Below are 20,394 nucleotides of genomic sequence, written 5' to 3'. Positions count from 1 at the left end.
AAAAAAAACTATGAACCTGTGTTGATGGACATAAATTCAGCAAAAGTGAGGAGGGAATGGAACTATAAAGATATGTAGTAAAAAGTGAAAATTAAAATGGTGCACTTGAAAGTAATACAAAAGAAGGCAATAATGGAAAAATAAGGCAGGCACTAAACCACTGAGCCACCCAGGGATCCCAATATTTTGTAATTCTTTTTTTTTTTTTTAATATTTTATTTATTTTTTCATGAGATACACACAGAGAGAGGCAGAGACACAGGCAGAGGGAGAAGCAGGATCCATGCAGGGAACCCGACGTGGGACTTGATCCCAGGACTCCAGGATCACGCCCTGGGCTGAAGGCAGTGCTAAACTGCTGAGCCACCCGGGCTGCTCTATTTTGTAATTCTTAATTAGGAAGTATGTTCTAAAGTATACAACACCTTTTTGGTTTTGTTTTGTTTTGTTTTGTTTTGTTTTTTTAAGATTTTATTTATTTATTCATGAGAGACAGAGAGAGAGGCAGAGACACAGGCAGAGGGAGAAACAGGCTCCATGCAGGGGGCCCGACGTGGGACTCGATCCCGGGTCTCCAGGATCACACCCTGGGCTGAAGGTGGCGCTAAACCACTGAGCCACCCAAGCTGTCCCACCTTTTTGGTTGTTAATATTGTATGTCATTCTGTACCAGAAGTAGGGTGTGGTTGATTAGCTTGGATGTGAGAGAAACTGTGGAAAGGTAGTGGGTGTGGTTAAAACTCAGCCAGCCAGAAGAGACTGAAGTGTTAAAACTGTTCCCAGCTCTTCTCATCTTGAGGTAGTTTTTGATTTCATGCTGTTTTTAACCTTAATTTGACGTTATTTAAACATAAAAAGAAAAATAGTGTTTTAAAATAAGAGGTAAAGGGCAGCCCCAGTGGCGCAGCGGTTTAGCGCCGCCTGCAGCCTAGGGCATGATCCTGGAGACCCTGGATCGAGTCCCACGTCAGGCTCTCTGCATGGTGCCTGCTTCTCCCTCTGCCTGTGTCTCTGCCTCTCTCTCTCTCTCTCTCTCTGTGTCTTTATGAATAAATAAATAAATAATCTTTAAAAATAAAAAATAAAATAAGAGGTAAAGCAATGATGATTGAAGCCAGACTTCATTTTTGTCCCAGAAGACCTTGGTCTTGCATTGTTACAGCAGCAGAATCCTGTGAGGCTGTATTTTATATTTGATCAACAGAGCTCTTTTTCTTCTCGTCCTCTCTCTTTCAACCACATAATAATACCAGTAGACAGATTGCTGCATTACGTTCTTTAAAAGATATCGACACATAGCCAGAAGCCAGTAAAGTAGAATTTGCTTTTAGCAAGAGTCAACCTCCAGTGTGGCTAATGTCATAATTGAGTGGATAAGAGAATGTCTAGGCCAGCCAACATCTGCCTAAAAGTGCTATTTCTGCATCAGTTTTCAAAGGCAACATTCAACAGTCTGGAGTTGGGTTGAAATAACTAGGATTTACCTTCAGATTGCTGTGGATTTTTCTTGTGATTATGGTCCATTGTGCTGTAATTCTGTTTTTACTCTGCTTATATATAGGTCCAGAGCACCATTGGATGCCTACTTTCAAGTGAGCCGGACCCAGCCTCATTTGCCAACCACCTCCCGTGATTCAGAGACCAGAAATCCTGTTTCTGAAGACTTGCAGGTCTCAAGTAGTTCCAATTCTGACAGCGATAGCTCCACAGAGTTTGAAGAAGTTGTTGCCCAGGCAGAGGAGACTAGAGATGCTGTTTTAGAAGGTGAGTGTTTGAGCAGCCTGGGTGGCTCAGCGGTTTAGCACCGCCATCAGCCCATGCATGGCCTGATCCTGGGGATCCAGGATCGAGTCCCATGTCTGGTTCCCTGCATGGAACCTGCTTCTCCTTCTGCCTGTGTCTCTGCCTCTCTCTCTCTCTCTCTCTCTCTCTCTCTCTCTGTGTGTCTCTCATGAATAAATAAATAAAATCTTAAAAAAAAAGGAAGGTGGGTGTTTTATTCACAAGGCTAACATCCAGGAAGCTTAGCCTCCAGAAAGCTGGAAACACTAGGCTTGTGTTTTGATACTTTACCGTTTCCTCCTACATGTCCTAGATTCTGCTTTATGTACCCTCCTTGGCCATAATATGTATGTACAGGATTTGCCCTAACTTGAAATTTAGTGTGATTTGTGACCTAGTGCACTGGTCACTTTGTAATGGCATTTTCTATCCTCTTGCATTTTCTTTGACATCCAATAAGGAAGTAGCTTCTTTATTTAAAAGAAAAGTTTTGTAAATTCAGTACCCTGTCTAGTCTGCTATTTGTGATGTCCTAGTATAATATATATTTTGCAAGTAGAACTTTATTTAGCAGTAGTGGGCAGAGACCCCTAGAGCATATGCCCTGCTTACCCTCTGATACCCTAGATTGTGATCTTTTCCCATTGAAAGGAACCAGGACTTCTTGGAGAAATGGCTTTCCAAGCTTAGGATAGGAGACAAACAAGGCAAGCCTACAGCACTTGATTGTGTTAGAAAGCAAGGAAGCCATCTCTCAGAGCGTCATCATGTCTATAGGTATAAGAGCAACCTTGAAAGGGCTCCTAGTGGCCTAAAATGGGACAATTTAAACTTCAAAACAAATAATGAATGTACTCTTCAATTATGGATTGAAATTTACGTTGAAATGATACATCAAATCTGTGGAAAATCTATAAATTCATAATCATGTACTTTTTAAAAATCTCATTTATCAACATCCTATTAGAGCCTTAATCATTACTCTGAAAACTGGTAAATTAAACATTTATTCTGTTTTTTCTGTGTGAATTGTATTCAGGAAAACCAAATAGTTGATGAAGGAGGGGGTTTGTTTTGTTAAGACTTTATTTTTTGAGAGTAGTTTGAGGTTCACAACAAGACTGAGAGGAAGGTCCAGAGATTTCCCATATACCCCTGTCTCCACACATGTATTGCCTCTTCGTTATCAGCATCACTCACCAGAATGGTGCATTTATTACACAGAATATTCACTCAAAGTCTGTAGTTTACCTTAGGGTTCACCTTTGGGTTATATATATTATGGATTTGAATAAATGTATAATGAACTATCCATCATTATATAGGGTATTTTCACTGCCCTAAAAATTCTCTTTGCTCTGCCTATTCATTCCTCCCACCTACTCCCACGGAAGTTTTTTTAAATGAAAACTCCCAGCTGATTAATATTGGAGCAAGATTGATAGAAAAAAGTCATAATTTCATGCATGTAATGAAATTATGTATGTAGGCAAAGTAGATCCTAAAACCATTAGGTTGAAAGGTTGATGGGGGATCCCTGGGTGGCGCAGCGGTTTAGCGCCTGCCTTTGGCCCAGGGCGCGATCCTGGAGACCCGGGATCGAATCCCACGTCAGGCTCCCGGTGCATGGATCCTGCTTCTCCCTCTGCCTATGTCTCTGCCTCTCTCTCTCTCTCTCTCTCTCTCTCTCTCTGTGACTATCATAAATAAATAAAAATTTTTAAAAAAGAAAGAAAGAGAGAGAGAGAGAAAGAAAGAAAAGAAAGAAAAAGAAAGAAAGGTTGATGGGATTCCCTTTAATTGAGGGGCCGAGCTGATATCACCAGACCTTATATGCAATCAGAAATATCCAAAGGGTGCCTAACTGGCTCAGTCAGTGGAGCATGCAACTCCTGATCTCGGGGTTGTAAGTTTGACCCCCATGTTGGGTGCAGAGATTATTTAAAAATCAAATTTAAAAAGAGAAGAAAAAGAAAGAAATATCCATAGCACTTAGAAGTACTGTTGCTGGGATCCCTGGGTGGCGCAGCAGTTTAGCGCCTGCCTTTGGCCCAGAGTGCAATCCTGGAGTCCCGGGATCGAATCCCATGTCGGGCTCCCAGTTCATGGAGCCTGCTTCTCCCTCTGCCTATGTCTCTGCCTCTCTCTCTCTCTCTCTCTCTCTCTGTGTGTGTGTGACTATCATAAATAAATTAAAAAAAAAAAGTACTGTTGCTGCCCAAAAAAAACCATGAATCTACTTAAGATTCTAGATATAATAACCAGGCTGCATAGTTTATATGATGTAGAGGAACAGGTAAATAATACCTCAAAGACACAACCATTCAAACCTAAAGTGTGGGACATTCTACAAATGGAACATCTAGAAAAAGATGTAAATATGTATGAAAATCTAGTGTAAAGGGAATATCTCAAATCAGAGGGGAAAAGATAGACTTCAATTAGAACTATTTTAAAAACTAGATTGTTAACAGGAAAACAAAACTGCATTCATCTCTCATACTAAAAAATAAGATATAAGTGGATTAGAGACCTAGTGTAAAAAAAGAAGCCATCCTGGTATTAGAATATATATGTGATAAAACCCAGAAGTAAGGAGTACTTTGAAATTTAGGGCAGCCAGGTGGCTCGGTGGTTTAGCACCGCCTTCAGCCCAAGGCCTGATCCTAGAGATCTGGAATCGAGTCCCACGTCAGGTTCCCTGCATGGAGCCTGCTTCTTCATTTCCTGTGTCTGCCCCTCTCTCTCTCTCTCTCTCTCTCTCTCTCTCTCTCATGAATAAATAAAATCTTTAAAAGAAAGAAATTTAGAGGCAATACAAGAAAATTGCATTAAAAAATTCTTTTTTCGTTTATGACAGCGAGCCAGTGTATATACTTTATGATACCACTTACATAAAATGTCTAGTAAGGGCAAGTCTATAGAGAAAAAGTAAATTAGTGGTTGCCTATGGCTGTTGGTGCAGATGGGAAATGATTCTAAATTGACACGAGAAATCTTTAGGGAATGGTAGAAATGTTTCAAGTTGGATTGTGGTGATGGCTATACAACTCTGTAAATTTACAGTAAATAAAAGTTAATATATGAGGAAGCAATCGGTCATATCCAGGATGTAGAGATTTTACAGGACAAATGACCAGATTTCTCAAGCAAATCAAGGACAAATGAGGTGAATTTTAATTTAGAACTTATTCATCAACAGACATCATTAGAAGAGTGAAATGGGAATCCATTGACTGAAGGAAACATAATACATATATCTGAAAAAAGGCTTATATCTACAATATGTAAATAACTTCTACAGCCTTAACAGAAAAATTGGCACAAGATTTGAAAAGGTACTTCCAAAGGAGAGTAGTCAAATGGCCACTAAATACATAACAAGAAGACTTCATCAGTCATCAAGGAAATACAAATTAAAACCACAGTGTGGTAATAATATGCATCCACTAGTAGAGCTAGAATTCAAGACTGACAATATCAAGTATTAGGGCGAATATAAAGCAATCAGACCTCTCATACACTGTAAATTGGTACAGACATCCAGATGGTATCCTTACAGACTCATCTGTACATATAAAGCCTACAGCTCAGCAATTCTACTACTAGGCATGTAACCAAAGAAAGGAATATACGTATTCAATAGAAATGTACAAGAATGTAACAACATTATTTGTAATGGCAAAAAACCTCAAAACTACCCAAGTACCGATCAGCAATAGAATGGATAAATGTTATATAGGTACACAATAAAACACGATACAGCAGTGAAAATAAGTGAACCACAACTCCATGTTAGTAGGAAAGAATATTATGAAAATGTAGAGTAAAATTAGCAGATACAAAAAAGTGGATAGCTCTAAAATGCTGTTTATTTGCAAAAACAGGCAAAAGTCAATAGATGGTGCTATAATTTAGTAAGGTAGTCACCTTTGGTGGGTGCAAATCATCTCCGCTGTACTCCCCAAAAGTAAGGAGGACATAAGGTATAAAAGGCACTCTTGGGGGTTTTGGTGATGTTCTGGTTTATAGTTCAGTTTGTGAGAATTCACTGAACTGAATACTGAGGATACACGTTTTTGTAGGTTTTGTTGGTTTTTTTGTTTGTTTTAACAGTTTAAAGGGGCTCCCACTGGCCTGTGATGGGATCCTTTGAACCTTCAAAAGCAAAATGACTAAAAATTAAAAATCACCTCCTTGACCTTTAGTGGAGGTTTTAAAAGGTTGATAAGGAACCTGATAGTCCAGAGGTGAAACTGACACCACCAGAACCCAGTATGAGCCTCCTGACATGCTGCAGGCAGGAGCATACAGCCAAAGAAGTATTCTTGCTGTCCTTCTTCTTGCCAAAAAACAATTGAATCCACTGAAGCCCCCAGATTTAACTGCCAGTCTATAGGAAATAGAGGTGATAGAACAAATGAGTGAGCAATACTTCAAGGAGCAGTCAGTCCAGTCTGAGATACAGGGCATTTCATAAGACTAGTGACCAGACACCCTCCAACAAATCAGTGACAAGGAAGGGGTGAAAATGGAAACGGGTGCAACAATGAAGTTCGTCAAGTTCGTCTTGCTTAGATTCTGACAATGCCCTGTACAGAGCAACTTGAAGACAACTGGGGGGGATCCCTGGGTGGCGCAGCGGTTTGGCGCCTGCCTTTGGCCCAGGGCGCGATCCTGGAGACCCGGGATCGAATCCCACATCGGGCTCCCGGTGCATGGAGCCTGCTTCTCCCTCTGCCTGTGTCTCTGCCTCTCTCTCTTTCTCTCTGTGTGACTATCATAAATAAATAAAAAAAAAAAAAAAAGGAAGACAACTGGGAAATTTTGAATATGAACTGGGTGGACATCAGACAGTATTAAGGGATTATTGTTATTGTCACTCGTTTGGTATGATAACGATAGTGTTCATGTAAAAAAGAAATCCTTATCAGTTAGTATTACAAAAATTTTTATAAGTGAAACGACATTTTAGAGTTTGTTATTAAGCATTCCAAAGGAAAATAACGGGGCGGGGGCTTAGGAGAAGATTGGTGGAATAGTGATTTTGTTGAAATTAGGTGATGAGTACTTGTGTACTTGTACTGTTCTGTCTACTTTTATGTATATTTGATGAAAAAATCCAAAATATGTTAAAAAATAAATCCACTATTACTAGGGGAAATTTACAGCAATATTACCAATTAGAAATGGAAAACTGGGGTTACCTAGGCCCTCCTGCTAGCCTCTCATACCTGACTTCTGTCTTTTTTTTGTGTGCATTGCCTATCTTATCATTTCTGGAAATGACTTGGCAGAGCAAGTAGAAGGTTCCTCAGCACAGCAAGAAGTTACCTGTATCAGTGGAGGAGAGACCTTCCCCAAACAGGTAATATGAGCATCCTTTTAAATGAAATGTTTGGATTTGCATTTAAAGAAGAGGCTGCTGGCAGCCCCAGTGGATTAGCGGTTTAGCGCTGCCTTTGGCTGGGGGCATGATCCTGGTTCCAGGATCGAGTCCCATGTTGGGCTCCCTGCGTGGAGCCTGCTTCTCCCTCTGCCTGTGTCTCTGCCTCTCTCTGTGTTTGTCTCTCATGAATAAATAAATAAAATCTTTAAAAAAAAAATAAAGAAGAGGCTGCAGGCTGAAATGGAAGCTTACAGACTTATGTAGGCAGGAGGTCAGGGGAAGTCCAATCCAGTTTACTCATTTATGTGGCCACTCCTCATGGGTTTAGAAAGGCAGGGATAGATTGAGGATAACTGGTCCTGCCTACCTAGCAGTTAGGTTTTGATTAAGATAGTGGATATGAATGCAGTTTCTGAAATACCTGGCAAAATACAATTGCTATGTGTTACACAGCTTTTATTTACAAAGATAACACATAATAATCCTTAATATGAGAGTTTATTTACATCACCTGTGGACTCGGCCACTCTCAAAACATTGACCCACTTTTGATGTATTTCTGTAAGGCCTCTCTTTTGTTTTTTTCTTCCAGAAAAATTTTGTGTGCATGTAAATTTGTGTACATAAATGTACAAATTTACACAAAAGGAATCATATTATACCTTGTTATCAGTACATAAAGTTGAATCTGTCTTTTTTTTTTTTTTTAAGATTTTATTTATTTACTCATGAGAGACGCAGAGAGAGGCAGAGACACAGGCAGAGGGAGAAGCAGGCTCCATGCAGGGAGCCTGATGTGGGACTCGATCCTGGGTCTACCAGGATCACGCCCTGGACTGAAGGTGGCGCCAAACCGCTGAGCCACCCGGGCTGCCCAAGTTGAATCTTTCTTATTAATCACTACATAGGTTCAATCATATAAATAAGTTTTTAGTTAATTCTTACTTTGTTGTGTACACTATACTTGTTCTTTCTTCCTTCCTGCTTTCCTTCCTTTCTAATTTGTTTTCCTGGTACAAATCAAGCTGCACTAAGCATCTTTGTACAGTTGTCTTGCAAGTATTTGTGACTATTCATGGGATAAATTTCTAGCAGAGAGATTGCTCTGTGAGAGGACAGATAGATGTATTTAGTTTTGATAGGGAATGTCAAATTGCCCTTTGGAAAATTTGTGTCACTTTCTTACCTGTAGCAACAATATAGAAGCATTCCTCTCTGTTCCTTAACCTTCAGCATTGCTTGGCGTCATCAGACATCAGTCTATACTGTCTAATAAATGGTCTCTTACTTTAATTTGCATTTTTTAGTTATAAGTGAGCACTTATGAACCATTTATAATTTTTTGTGAGTTCACTGTTAATACCCTTTCTTTGCTTTTCTGGGTTTCTTTTACGTGTTTTCTATTCAAGTATTTTATAACTACTTGACTTGATTATGAACCTAATTTTGAATATATAACAAACCCACTCTTCCTTGTTGTTTATTATCCAGGTAACTTCTAGATTTGTTTTATGTTTTTATGTCTTTGTAAAGATAGCTCCTTTTCTTCGTTTGAATGAAAAAAAAAATCCCAAGAATTTCGTAAGATCAAAGGGAAGTAAATATTTCTATAGCTTGTATGAAACATTTAGCCAGGTGCATTTTACAAAGAATAACAAGTGATTTGGAGGTGTTGGGGTTTTTCCATAGTGTTTTCCATTGAGATTGTGTTTTTGCATGGTTTTATTGATTTGATAGAGCTGTACATCCTCGTAAAAACTGATTTTGTATTTTCTCTAATGTGAATATATTCTGGTTTCCACCCAGTCTCCCCAGAAGACGGACCCCCTTCTACCTTCTGTTCCTATGGATGATGAAGAAGGGGACACTTGCACAATATGCTTGGAGCACTGGACCAATGCTGGGGATCACCGCCTCTCAGCATTACGCTGTGGGCACCTCTTTGGGTATAAGTGCATTTCTAAGTGGCTAAAGGGACAGGCACGAAAATGCCCCCAGGTGAGAACCATAGATAAAGACTGAGCATATGTACAGTTGACATGTTAAATCAGGAGGATTCCTAGACTCACGCTAATTTTATCTTGTTGTGCTCTTTAGTGCAACAAGAAAGCCAAGCACAGTGACATCGTCGTTCTTTACGCCCGAACCCTAAGAGCTCTGGACACTAGTGAACACGAGCACATGAAAAGGTAGGTGGAAGAATTTACCTACCGGGCAAATTCTGAAAAGGAGGTATGAATCATTCTTAATGTGGTTCTGAGGCTTTATTTGGACTGTGATGGGGGATCTCTGGGGATCACTGGCAATCTCTCTCACCTTGTGTTTTTTTTTTGTTTTTTTTTTTTGTTTTGTTTTTGTTTTTTTTTAAAGATGTTATTTGGGCAGCCCGGGTGGCTCATTGGTTTGGCACCACCTTTGGCCCAGGGCATGATCCTGGAGTCTCAAGATCAAGCCCCACGTCGGGCTCCCTGCATGGAGTCTGCTTCTCCCTCTGCCTGTGTCTCTGCCTCTCTCTCTCTCTCTCTCTCTCTCGAATAAATAAATAAAATCTTTAAAAAAAATGTTACTTATTAGCGCGCGCGCGAGAGAGAGAGCACACGAGTGGCAGGGAGGGGCAGAGAGGAAGAAGCAGACACTGAGTGGGGAGCCTGATGCGGAGCTCAATCCCAGGCAGGACTCCTGGATCATCACCTGAGCCCAAGGAAGATGCTTAACCAACTGAGCCACTCAAGTGCCCCTCACATTGTGATTTATAATACATATCTGATATCTTCTGAAGGAGGTCTACATGGTTTGCTCTCCGTGCATTAAAAATGAGGTTTTAGGGGCACCTGAGTAGCTCTCTGATCAGTGAGGGGCCTACTTCTCCCTCTCCTCTGCTCCTCCCCACCATCCCCCTCCCGCTTATGCATGCCCTCACTCTCGAGTGTACTCAAATAAATAAAAAATGAGGTTTTAGGGTAATAACTAATTGTAACTTTAGCTAGCTCAATGAACATGGGCCCCGGGCTTATTGAATATATACCTGAGATCTCAGCCATAGAATGGGGGAACCAACCTAACAGTGAAGTTGATTCACAAGAAAGCAGAGTTGAGAAGTGGAAAGATAGATTCCTGGCCCTCAATTCAGCCATGCCTGAAGTTAGACTCCATGGATTTCTCAGTTGTATAAGTCAGTACATTGATTTTTGATTTTAATTTGCCAGCTTAAATAAAATTTTTATCATATAATCTAGGGAGCATTGACCGATATTTCATCACATAACATTTTCATTCTGGGGAGACTGACACCTGGGTCATGGAAAACTCATTCCTTGAAAGGAGGGGAAGATAAAAGAAGGATGATAGATAGCAGACCATGCCACCTATTCCTTTTTGTGTTCTGTACTTCTGACAAGCCTCAGCTTTCAGAGCCTGAGTGCTGTGTGCTGACTGGGACAGGTAGATTCAGAAGGAATAGAGCAGCTGTTCCTTCTGCAGGAGCACTTAGCTATCCTTACCAACTTAGAATCAGCTCTGATACTTAACCTGGCAGTAACATAACCTGGGAAGCCAAGACCAGGGTGTCTTTAGCCCTCCCCAAATGGAAAGTCCTAGTGAAACCTACAGCCCTCCAATAATACCTCACACCTGGTGTGGGCAGTAGACCCAAGCAGAACAATTCCTTGGAATTTTTGTAGCTTTTTCAGATGTCTTCTCTAGGGATTATATTTACTGTGTGCCTCTGCTTCTAAATACCATGAACGTTTAATAGGGATTTCTTGTCTTACTCTTTGACAAATTATGACGACTTGGAACATTTTCCAAGTCTTAGTCTCCTCTTCCCTACAATAGACTTAATCAGACCTTAAACAAAACAACAACAAAAAAAGAGGATCTGGCACATTACTTAAGTGTTGCCATATGTTGTTGCTCGTGTCCCTAAGCCCTCCTACAATAGCACCCTACGCGGAAGATTCATGAGTGAAACTTTGCACATGTAGTACAATGTAAGAAATTCTCAGGATTTTGGAAGCCAGAGAACAATCGCAAATAACACTGTTTAAAATAAACTTTTAAGAACATTAAAAATAAAAATACCCACCAAGAGAGTACAGGGACATAGATTTTTTTCACAGTGCCGCTGGTAAGAATATACACCGACACAACTATTTAGAGAGACCCTTGGCACTGTGTTTCAAAAGCATTTAAAAGTAATTCTAGGGCAGCCCAGGGCGTGATCCTGGAGCCCGGGATTGAGTCCCACATCAGGCTTCCTGCATGGAGCCTGCTTCTCCCTCTGCCTGTGTCTCTCTGCCTCTCTTTCTCTCTCTCTCTCTCTGTGTCTCTCATGAATAAATAAAAGCTTTAAAAGAAAAAAAAAGTAATTCTACTTCAGGCATTTATTCTAAAGAGATGATTTGTGAAGAAATGTGTGCAAAGACTTCATGAGGGGCACCTGTCTGGCTCAGTTGGTGGAACATGTGACTCTTAGTCTCAGGATTTGTAAGTTCGAGCCCCATATTAGGGAAAGAGACTACTTAAAAATAAAATTGTTAAGGGTACATGGGTGGCTCAGTTGATTAGACATCAGGCTCTTGGTTTCGGCTCAGGTCATGATCTCATAGGTGGAGAGATTGAGCCCCATGTCAGGCTCTGCACTCAGCAGGAAATCTACTTGAGATTCTCTCCCTCTGCCCCTTCCCTCTCTTTATGTGCACACACTCTCTAAAATAAATAAATAGGGACACCTGGGTGGCTCAGCAGTTGAGCATCTGCCTTTGGCTCAAGGTGTGATCCCAGAGTCCTAGATCAAGTCCCACATCAGGCTAAAATAAAATAAAATAAATCTTTTATTTTTTTTAAGATTTTATTTATTTATTTATTTATTCATGAGAGAGAGAGAGAGAGAGGCAGAGACACAAGCAGAGGGAGAAGCAGGCTCCATGCAGGGAGCCCAACGTGGGACTCTATCCTGGGTCTCCAGGATCAGGCCCTGGGCTGAAGTCGGTGCTAAACCGCTGAGCCACCCGGGCTGCCCTAAAATAAATCTTTTAAAAAATAAATAGGGGAACCTAGGTGGCTTAGTCAGTTAAGCATCTCCCTTTGGCTCAGGTCGGTCCTGGGTTGAGCCCTACATGAAGCTCCCTGTTTGGCGGGGAGTCTGCTTCTCCTTCTGCCCCTCCCCTTGCTTATGTTCTCTCTCTCTCAATCTCTCAAACTAATAAATAATAAAATCTTACTTAAAAAATTTAAATAGGAACACCTGGGTCGCTCAGTGGTTGCGTGTCTGCCTTTGGCTCAGGGTGTGTTCCTGGGGTCCCAGGATTGAGTCCTGCATCAGGCTCCCTGCAGGGAACCTGCTTCTCCCTTTGCCTGAGTCTGCCTCTCTGTTTGTCACGAGTAAATAAATAAAATCTTTAAAAAATAAATTAATTAAAAATAAATAAAAACACAATATTTATTTCATGAGACTTTTCATTTAAGCATTGTTAATCCAAACCAAGAGAATTCATCGGTTGAGTAAACTCTGGCATAAACTGATATTAAAGTGCACATAATATTTTGTCATGTGAAAGCACATTATGGTGATTGTTTTTGCAAAGTAGAAAAAATACAGGTAGTCACTGAATAGTGAAATTACAGATGGTTTTAATTTTCTTACTTATTTTTTCTCATTTGGCCTAACAGATGCTTATTTGGTCCAATAAATATTTAGTATTTTTACATGGCAGCTGTGTGGAGAGGTTAATTTTGTTGAAAATGCTGACTTTGTAGGCATGGTTGTTAATATATGATTATATTTAAAACTTTGCTGATTACTCAAAAAACTCTCAACAGAGTCCAGGACCAATTGACCTTACAGGTGAATTCTACCAAACACTTAAAGAAGAGTTAATAGCTTTTTTTTTTTTTTTTTAAGATTTATTTATTTGTTTTAGGAGGGATGAGCAGAGGGAGAGAGAGAGAATCCTGAAGCAGACTCCCCACTGAGTGTGGAGCCTGATGCAGGGCTTGATCCTAGGACCCCAAGATCATGACCTGAGCCAAAATCAAGAGTTAGCTGCTTAACCAACTGAGCCACCCAGGTGACCCAATACCTAATTCTTCTCAAACTTTTTCAAAAAATAGAAAAGGAAGAAAAATTTCAAATTCATTCTATGAGTCAAGTGTCACTCTGATACCAGTACCACATAAAGATACCACCAAAAAAGAGAACTACAGATCAATGCCTCTGATGAATATAGATGTAGAAATTCTCAACAAGGTATTAGCAAACCAAATCCAACAATACATTAAAAAAAAAAAAAAGAGGGGATCCCTGGGTGGCGCAGCGGTAGGCGCCTGCCTTTGGCCCAGGGCGCGATCCCGGAGACCCAGGATCGAATCCCACGTCGGGCTCCCGGTGCATGGAGCCTGCTTCTCCCTCCGCCTGTGTCTCTGCCTCTCTCTCTCTCTGTGACTATCATAAATAAATAAAAATTAAAAAAAAAAAATAAATCATTCACAAAGATCAGGTGGGATTTATTCCCAGTATGCAAGGGTGGTTTGTTATTTACAAAGTAATGCAATACATCATTTCAGTAAGAAAGAATAAAAACCATATAATCATTTCAATAGATGCAGAAAAAGCATTTGACAAAATACAACATCCATTTATGATAAAAATTCTCAACAAGGTAGATTTAGAGGAACGATACCTCAGCATAGTAAAGGTCTTCTATGAAAAACCCCACAGCTAATATCATCCTTAATGGAGGAAAAAGTGGGAGCTTTTCGCCTAAGTCAAAACAAGGATGTCCACTCTCACCACAGCAATCAGACGAGAAATAAATAATAAAAAGGTGTCCAGATTGGTAAGGAAGAAGTAAAACTATTAGCTGATGACATGATACTATATGTAGAGAACCCAAAGACTCCACCAAAAAACTACTAAAACTGATAAATGAATTCAGAAATTTGCAGAATGAAAAATGAGTGTACAGAAAATCTGTTCCGTTTCTATGGAACAATAATGAATCAGCAGAAAGAGAACTTAAGAAAACGATCCCATTTACAATTGCACCAAAAATAATAAGATACCTAGGAATAAACTTCAAGAGAAAAACCTGTACTCTGAAAATTATAAGACATTGATGAAAGAAATTGAAGATGACACAAATGGAAAGATATTCCATGCTCATGGATTAGAAGAACAAATATTGTTAAAATGTCTATACTACCTAAAGTAATCTACACAGTTAATGTAATCCCTATCAAAATATCAACAGCAGTTTTCACAGAACTAGAACAATCCTAAAATTTGTATGGAACCATAAAAGACCCTGAATAGCCAAAGCAATCTTGAAAAAGAAAAAACTGGGGCAGCCTGGGTGGCTCAGTGGTTTAGCACCTCCTTTGGCCCAGGACATGATCTTGGAGACCCAGGATCGAGTCCCACGTTGGGCTCCCTGCATGGAGCCTGCTTCTCCCTCTGCCTGTGTCTCTGCCTCTCTCTCTCTCTCTCTCTCTCTCTCTCTCTCTCTGTGTCTCTCATGAATAAATAAATAAAATCCTAAAAAAAAAAACTGGAGGTATCACAATTCTAGACTGAGTTGTATTACAAAGCTGTAGTAGTCAAAACAGTATGGTACTGGTACAAAAATAGACACATAGATTAATGAAACAGAATAGAAAAACCAGAAATGAATCCACAATTACATGATTAATTTTTGACATAGCAGGGAAGAATATGCAGTGGGGAAAAGTCTCTTCAACAAATGATATTGGGGAAAACTGGACAGCAACATGAAAAAGAATGAAAACTGGATGGACCGCTTTCTTACATCATACACAAGAATAAACTCAAAATGGATTGAGGACCTAAATGTGAGACCTGAAACCATAGAAATCCTAGGAGAGAGCACAGGCAGTAATTATTCTGACATCAGCTGTAGCAACATCTTTCTAGATAGGTCTCCTGAGGCAAGGGAAACAAAAGCAAAAATAAACTATTGGGACTACATCAAAATAAAGCTTCTGCACAGCAAAGGAAACAACCAACAAAACTAAAAAGCAACCTACTGAATGGGAGAACATATTCGTAAATGACATATCCAATAAAAGGTAAGTATCCAAAATATATAAAGAACTTACATAACACATTAAAAACAAATAATCAAATTTTAAAAATGGACATGAACAGACATTTTTCTAAAGAAGACATCCAGATGGCCAACAGACGCAAGAGAAGATGTTCAGTATCACTCATCATTGGGGAAATGGAAATCAAAACTATAATGAGATATCCTTCACAACAGAATGGCTAAAAATCAAAAACACTAGAAACAACAGTGTTGGTGAAGATGTGAAGCAAAAGGTACCCTCTTGCAATGCTGGTGGGGATGCACACTGGAGCAGCCACTGTGGAAGACAGTATGAAGGCTCTTCAAAAAATTAAAAATAGGGATCCCTGGGTGGCTCAGCAGTTTAGCGCCTGCCTTTGGCCCAGGGCGTGATCTTGGAATTCCGGGATCAAGTCCCACATCAGGCTCCCTGCACGGAACCTGCTTCTCCCTCTGCCTGTGTCTCTGCCTCTCTCTCTGTCTCTCATGAATAAATAAATAAAATATTTTTTTAAAAATTATATTTGGGGTACATCTTCTAGCTAGGCTTGCTCTAGCTTATTCATTCTAACTTCTGTAGAGAGTTATAGTTCTCTTAATTTAGAATTTCCTTGTATGTGTTTTGTATTGGTGGACAGTTAAGTTGGTTTCCAGTTTTCGTTCATATAAGCCATGGTGCAGAGAGATGGGCAAGATTTACTTCTTTCTTTTCCAAATTATTACAACACCCCCCCCCCCCCGAAAATTTCCAGTGTATTTATTGAAAAAAATCCACAGAAAGTGGACCAGCACAGTACAAACCCATGTCGTTCAGGGGTCACCTGTACTGATTGTTTGCTGGTTGTGTATATTGCAAATAGCAATATACATAGCATTATTTTACAATAGCCAAATTGGTCTGTGGCTTATCTCTGTTTATGTTATCTTTTGTTGAACATGAATTTTTAATTTTAATATAGTACTGTATCTCTTGTTTTGGGTTTTGTCTCCATTTCTGCAAGGTCATAAAGATATCTAAAGGTCTTTAGAATTTTTGTTTTTATGTAGGTTTTAACTTTTTTAAATCTAATTTTGTGGATAACCAGGTATTGTAGCATAATTATTAAGTGATACGTTCTTCCTGTGTAAGTTTTCATTGCTACCTCTATCATAGATTAAGTTTTTGTATATGAATGGACTACTTTTAGGTTCCGTGGTCTCTTTGTTAGCTCTCGCCCCAGTATTCTGAAGTTATAATTTATTGTAGCTTTAAAATACCTCCTCCCACCTTGTTCTGCAAATTGACTTTAATATTCTTGGCATTTTGCTCTTCCATATTAATTTTAAAAATAGTTTCCTAAGTTCCTTTTAATGCAATTTCAGTCAAGATTTCAAAGGGAACTTCAAAAGTTGATTGAAATTGATTGAAATTTTTAGAGTAACTTGAGAAGTTCTATCTTTGTGATTTCAAATCATTCTAGCCATGAGTATTATGTAATATCCTTCCACTAATTCTCTGTCTCCTTGTGCTTTTTACAAGTATACCTTGTTTCATAAAGGTCTTGCATGCTCTTTAACTTTATTCCTAGGTTGCTATTGTTAGAATTGCTCTTGTGAATGAACTTTTTCTTATTACATTTACTAATCAGTCATCTGGCATATGGGAAGTGCTATTTTTTTTAGTAATCTTTATGCCCATCATGGGGTTCAAACCCAACAACCTTGAGATTGAGGGTCCTGTGTTCCTTCAACTGAGCCAGCCATGGCCCTTATCTAATTTTCTTGATCTTAATTCCAGTACCTTGCTAGTTTATGGCTTCTCTTGAACTTTCCAGTGTTCCCCCTTTGCAGTTTTCATCTTTTTCTGAGTGGAAATCTTTTTTTTTTTTTTTTCCCTTTCATATTTTGAAAGTGTCTTTAGGTATATGCAAATTTATAATTTTTGTTCTTGATGAATGTATTTTTTCATTGTGCATTGTTCCTTTCAACTTCAGCTTCATTTTTGTAGTTTTATTTAATTTCAGTATCTGATGAACAGAGCTGGTAGCTTATTATTTTCTTTTAATCCAGTGGATAACCTTGGTCTTCTAATATGTCATTTTACTCTTAAAATTTGGTACTAACTCAAGCAGTGGGCTTGGCTCTGTTCTCTCAATCAGCATTTTTGCATTTTTAGTCTCATTTCCTAGTAAAAGCCAAACTCCTGGCTATAACTGCCGATGTTCATGCTGAATCCCAGTGACTTGTGAGTTCAGCCCTGCGTGCTACTTTTTTGTAGTGTTTCTGGATGTGAGAGATTTTTCTTTTGTTACATTTTATTCACCATTGTGACTATTTACAGCATAACGTGTGTATCATAGCATGAACTTAATCTGATGTCTTGATGAGAAGTGTTCTGTAGCCCTCCTAATCTTCTCCTGTTGTTGGCTCCCTCTTCTAGTTCCTTACTAAAGGAGCAGATGCTAAGGAAGCAGGCGGAGTTAGAATCAGCACAGTGCCGGCTCCAGCTTCAAGTACTCACTGACGAATGCAGCAAGCTTCATAGTCGTGTCCAGGTGAGTCTGCCCTTTCTAATCCAGAGAACTTGGAGATAGGAATGGCAAAGGGATCTAAATACAACTTTGGTTCATCTCACATACAAGTAAGAATTTACCAAGTTTTTCAGGAAGTAAGCAAGACTAACTCTTGATTCTGTTTTTGATTAAGAGCATTTGTCTGAAGCGTATACACTTTAGGATCAATCCTGCAATTTGAACTTTTAAAAAATTAAACAGCCCACTGATAATTCGAATTTTAAGTCATTTTACCTCCCTGAATGTACCAATAGAATGAGGGCTTTAGACAAGGTGCCTAGTAAAGACTTTCAGCCCTAGTATTTTATGATCTGTGCTCTCTTTAGTTCAGCTGCTTGTTAAAATACTGTGAAAACTGCAGCAGTGCTCTGGAATTCATGTCAACATTTTTTCCATGTAATAGATAAGAAATGTCCCCATGTTAAATGAAGGAATTATACATGAGGGGAATAGCAAATGGAAAGGCTTCACATTTACAAAATCTTTTTCGTTTTAGGACTTGCAGAAACTTATCGTGCAGCATCGGGAGCAGATTTCACAGCACCCCAGGGGCTCCCAAGCATGTTTCCCAAACTGCTTGCCCTCCAGCCAGAGCCAGCACAAGTACCATTTCCAGAAGACCTTCACAGTGTCTCAGACAGGAAACTGCCGAATCATGACATACTGTGACACTCTGAGCTGCCTGGTGATGTCACAGCCTTCCCCTGAGGCCTCCTTCCTGCCAGGTGAACAATCCAGAACCTCAGCTTTCATGTTCATTGATCTCCTTAATTGAGACTTCACTGATCTCCTTTTTTTTGTAGAATCCAGGACTCACTAGTGGGTGACCACTGGCCATGGCCCACCAAATCAGCTGTTCTAGTCTGTTAATGCAGATGTAGCACTCTTAAGGTGCTACAAAGATATCTTTAGTGTCCCTTGGTTTCATTCTGTAAATATATTCACTAAGAGCTCAGAAATGCTAGTTAATAACTGTGATAAAGAGAAGATGAGGTACTTGGAAGCATGGGTTACTGATATCATCCGAGGAGAAGAACATCCCTATATGTCCTGTTAAAGTCACAGATTGATGGGGGCACTTGACTGGCTTAGTTGGTAGAGTATGAGACTTGAATTTGAGTCCCATGTTGAGTTACAGGGTTTACTTAGAAAAAAATTTTTTTGATAAAAAATAAATAAATAAAGTCAAAGATTGATTTTAGACTAGAAATTTTTAAGATTTTTTTTTAAAGTAATGTCTGCACCCAACATGAAGCTCATACTTAGAACCCTGAGATCAAAAGTCACATGCTCTACTGATTGAGCCAGCCAAATGCCCCTAGACTGGAAATATTTTTAAAAACACTATCCAAAAAAAAAAAAAAAAAAACCACTATCCAGGGATCCCTGGGTGGCGCAGTGGTTTAGCGCCTGCCTTTGGCCCAGGGCACGATCCTGGAGACCCGGGATCAAATCCCACGTTGGGCTCCCGGTGCATGGAGCCTGCTTCTCCCTCAGCCTATGTCTCTGCCTCTCTCTCTCTCTCTCTCTCTCTCTCTATCATTAAAAAAAAAAAAAAAATACTATCCAGAGGTGCGTGGGTGGCTTAGTTGGCACAGCATCCAACTCTTGATTTTGGCTCAGGTTGCAGTCTCGGTCCTGGGATTGAGCCCCACATTGGGCTCTGCGTTCAGTGGGGAGTCTGCTTGGGATTCTCTCTCCCTCTTGCTCACTTGTACTCTCGCTCGCTCACTCGCTCTCTGTCTCTCTAAAATAAATAAATCTTCAGAAAAGAAAAGCAAAAATTATTATCCCAAGGGCTAATTCAAGTTGAAACAAGATTTAATACTTATTTTCAGTAGTATTCAAATTGACAAATTCTAAATAAAAGAATTTGGCAATGCATTGATTAAGAATTGATAATAATACGGGGATCCCTGGGTGGCGCAGCGGTTTGGCGCCTGCCTTTGGCCCAGGGCGTGATCCTGGAGACCCGGGATCGAATCCCACGTCAGGCTCCCGGTGCATGGAGCCTGCTTCTCCCTCTGCCTGTGTTTCCGCCTCTCTCTCTCTCTGTGTGACTATCATAAACTAAAAAAAAAAAAAAAAAAAAAAAAAAAACAAAAAAAGAATTGATAATAATACGGTAAATACTAATTTTTTTCATGTTTGTGCTTTTTAAAAAGCTTAACTTTAGATTGTCTTAATGTTGAAAACCAAATCTCATATGCCCAGTTAAATCATTCTAATTGTTGTAAATGTTTCTTTCCACGATCTTTAGCGTGTGATTTCTCCCAGCTGCAGGTCCTTTGGCTTCAGCCTGATTTCCTTCTTACCCACTTACAAATTCCATTCAAATGCTTCAAAACTGTGTCCTGGGGATCCCTGGGTGGCTCAGCGGTTTAGCGCCTGCCTTTGGCCCAGGGCGTGATCCTGGAGTCCCAGGATCGGGTCCCGCGTCAGGCTCCTGGCATGGAGCCTGCTTCTCACTCCTCCTGTGTCTCTGCCTCTCTCTCTATGTCTATCATAAATAAATAAATGAATGAATGAATGAATGAATGAATGAATGAATGAACGAATGAATAAATGAATAAGTAAATAAATAAGT

The 20,394-nt window shown here is 39.7% G+C and overlaps 1 protein-coding gene across 4 annotated transcripts in view; it reads left to right on the top strand.

Annotated features, from left to right (window-relative positions):
- Nucleotides 1-20,394, top strand: part of RFWD3 (ring finger and WD repeat domain 3) — a 40,811-nt gene that overhangs the window by 9,293 nt on the left and 11,124 nt on the right. For all 4 annotated transcript variants that reach the window (XR_013375400.1, XM_077890474.1, XM_077890467.1 and 1 more), the window contains 6 exons: nt 1,562-1,764; nt 7,080-7,150; nt 8,978-9,169; nt 9,269-9,360; nt 17,675-17,789; nt 18,304-18,532. Coding sequence is in view for 3 of the 4 variants with exons in the window: in XM_077890474.1 (XP_077746600.1) it covers nt 1,562-1,764; nt 7,080-7,150; nt 8,978-9,169; nt 9,269-9,360; nt 17,675-17,789; nt 18,304-18,532 (902 nt within the window). In the remaining variant the exon portion in view is untranslated. The remainder of the gene's footprint in view (nt 1-1,561; nt 1,765-7,079; nt 7,151-8,977; nt 9,170-9,268; nt 9,361-17,674; nt 17,790-18,303; nt 18,533-20,394) is intronic.

This window comes from Canis aureus, chromosome 3 (assembly GCF_053574225.1).
Source record: "Canis aureus isolate CA01 chromosome 3, VMU_Caureus_v.1.0, whole genome shotgun sequence".
Classification (NCBI taxonomy): Eukaryota; Metazoa; Chordata; class Mammalia; order Carnivora; family Canidae; genus Canis; species Canis aureus.
This window is presented reverse-complemented; position numbering and strand designations above follow the sequence as displayed.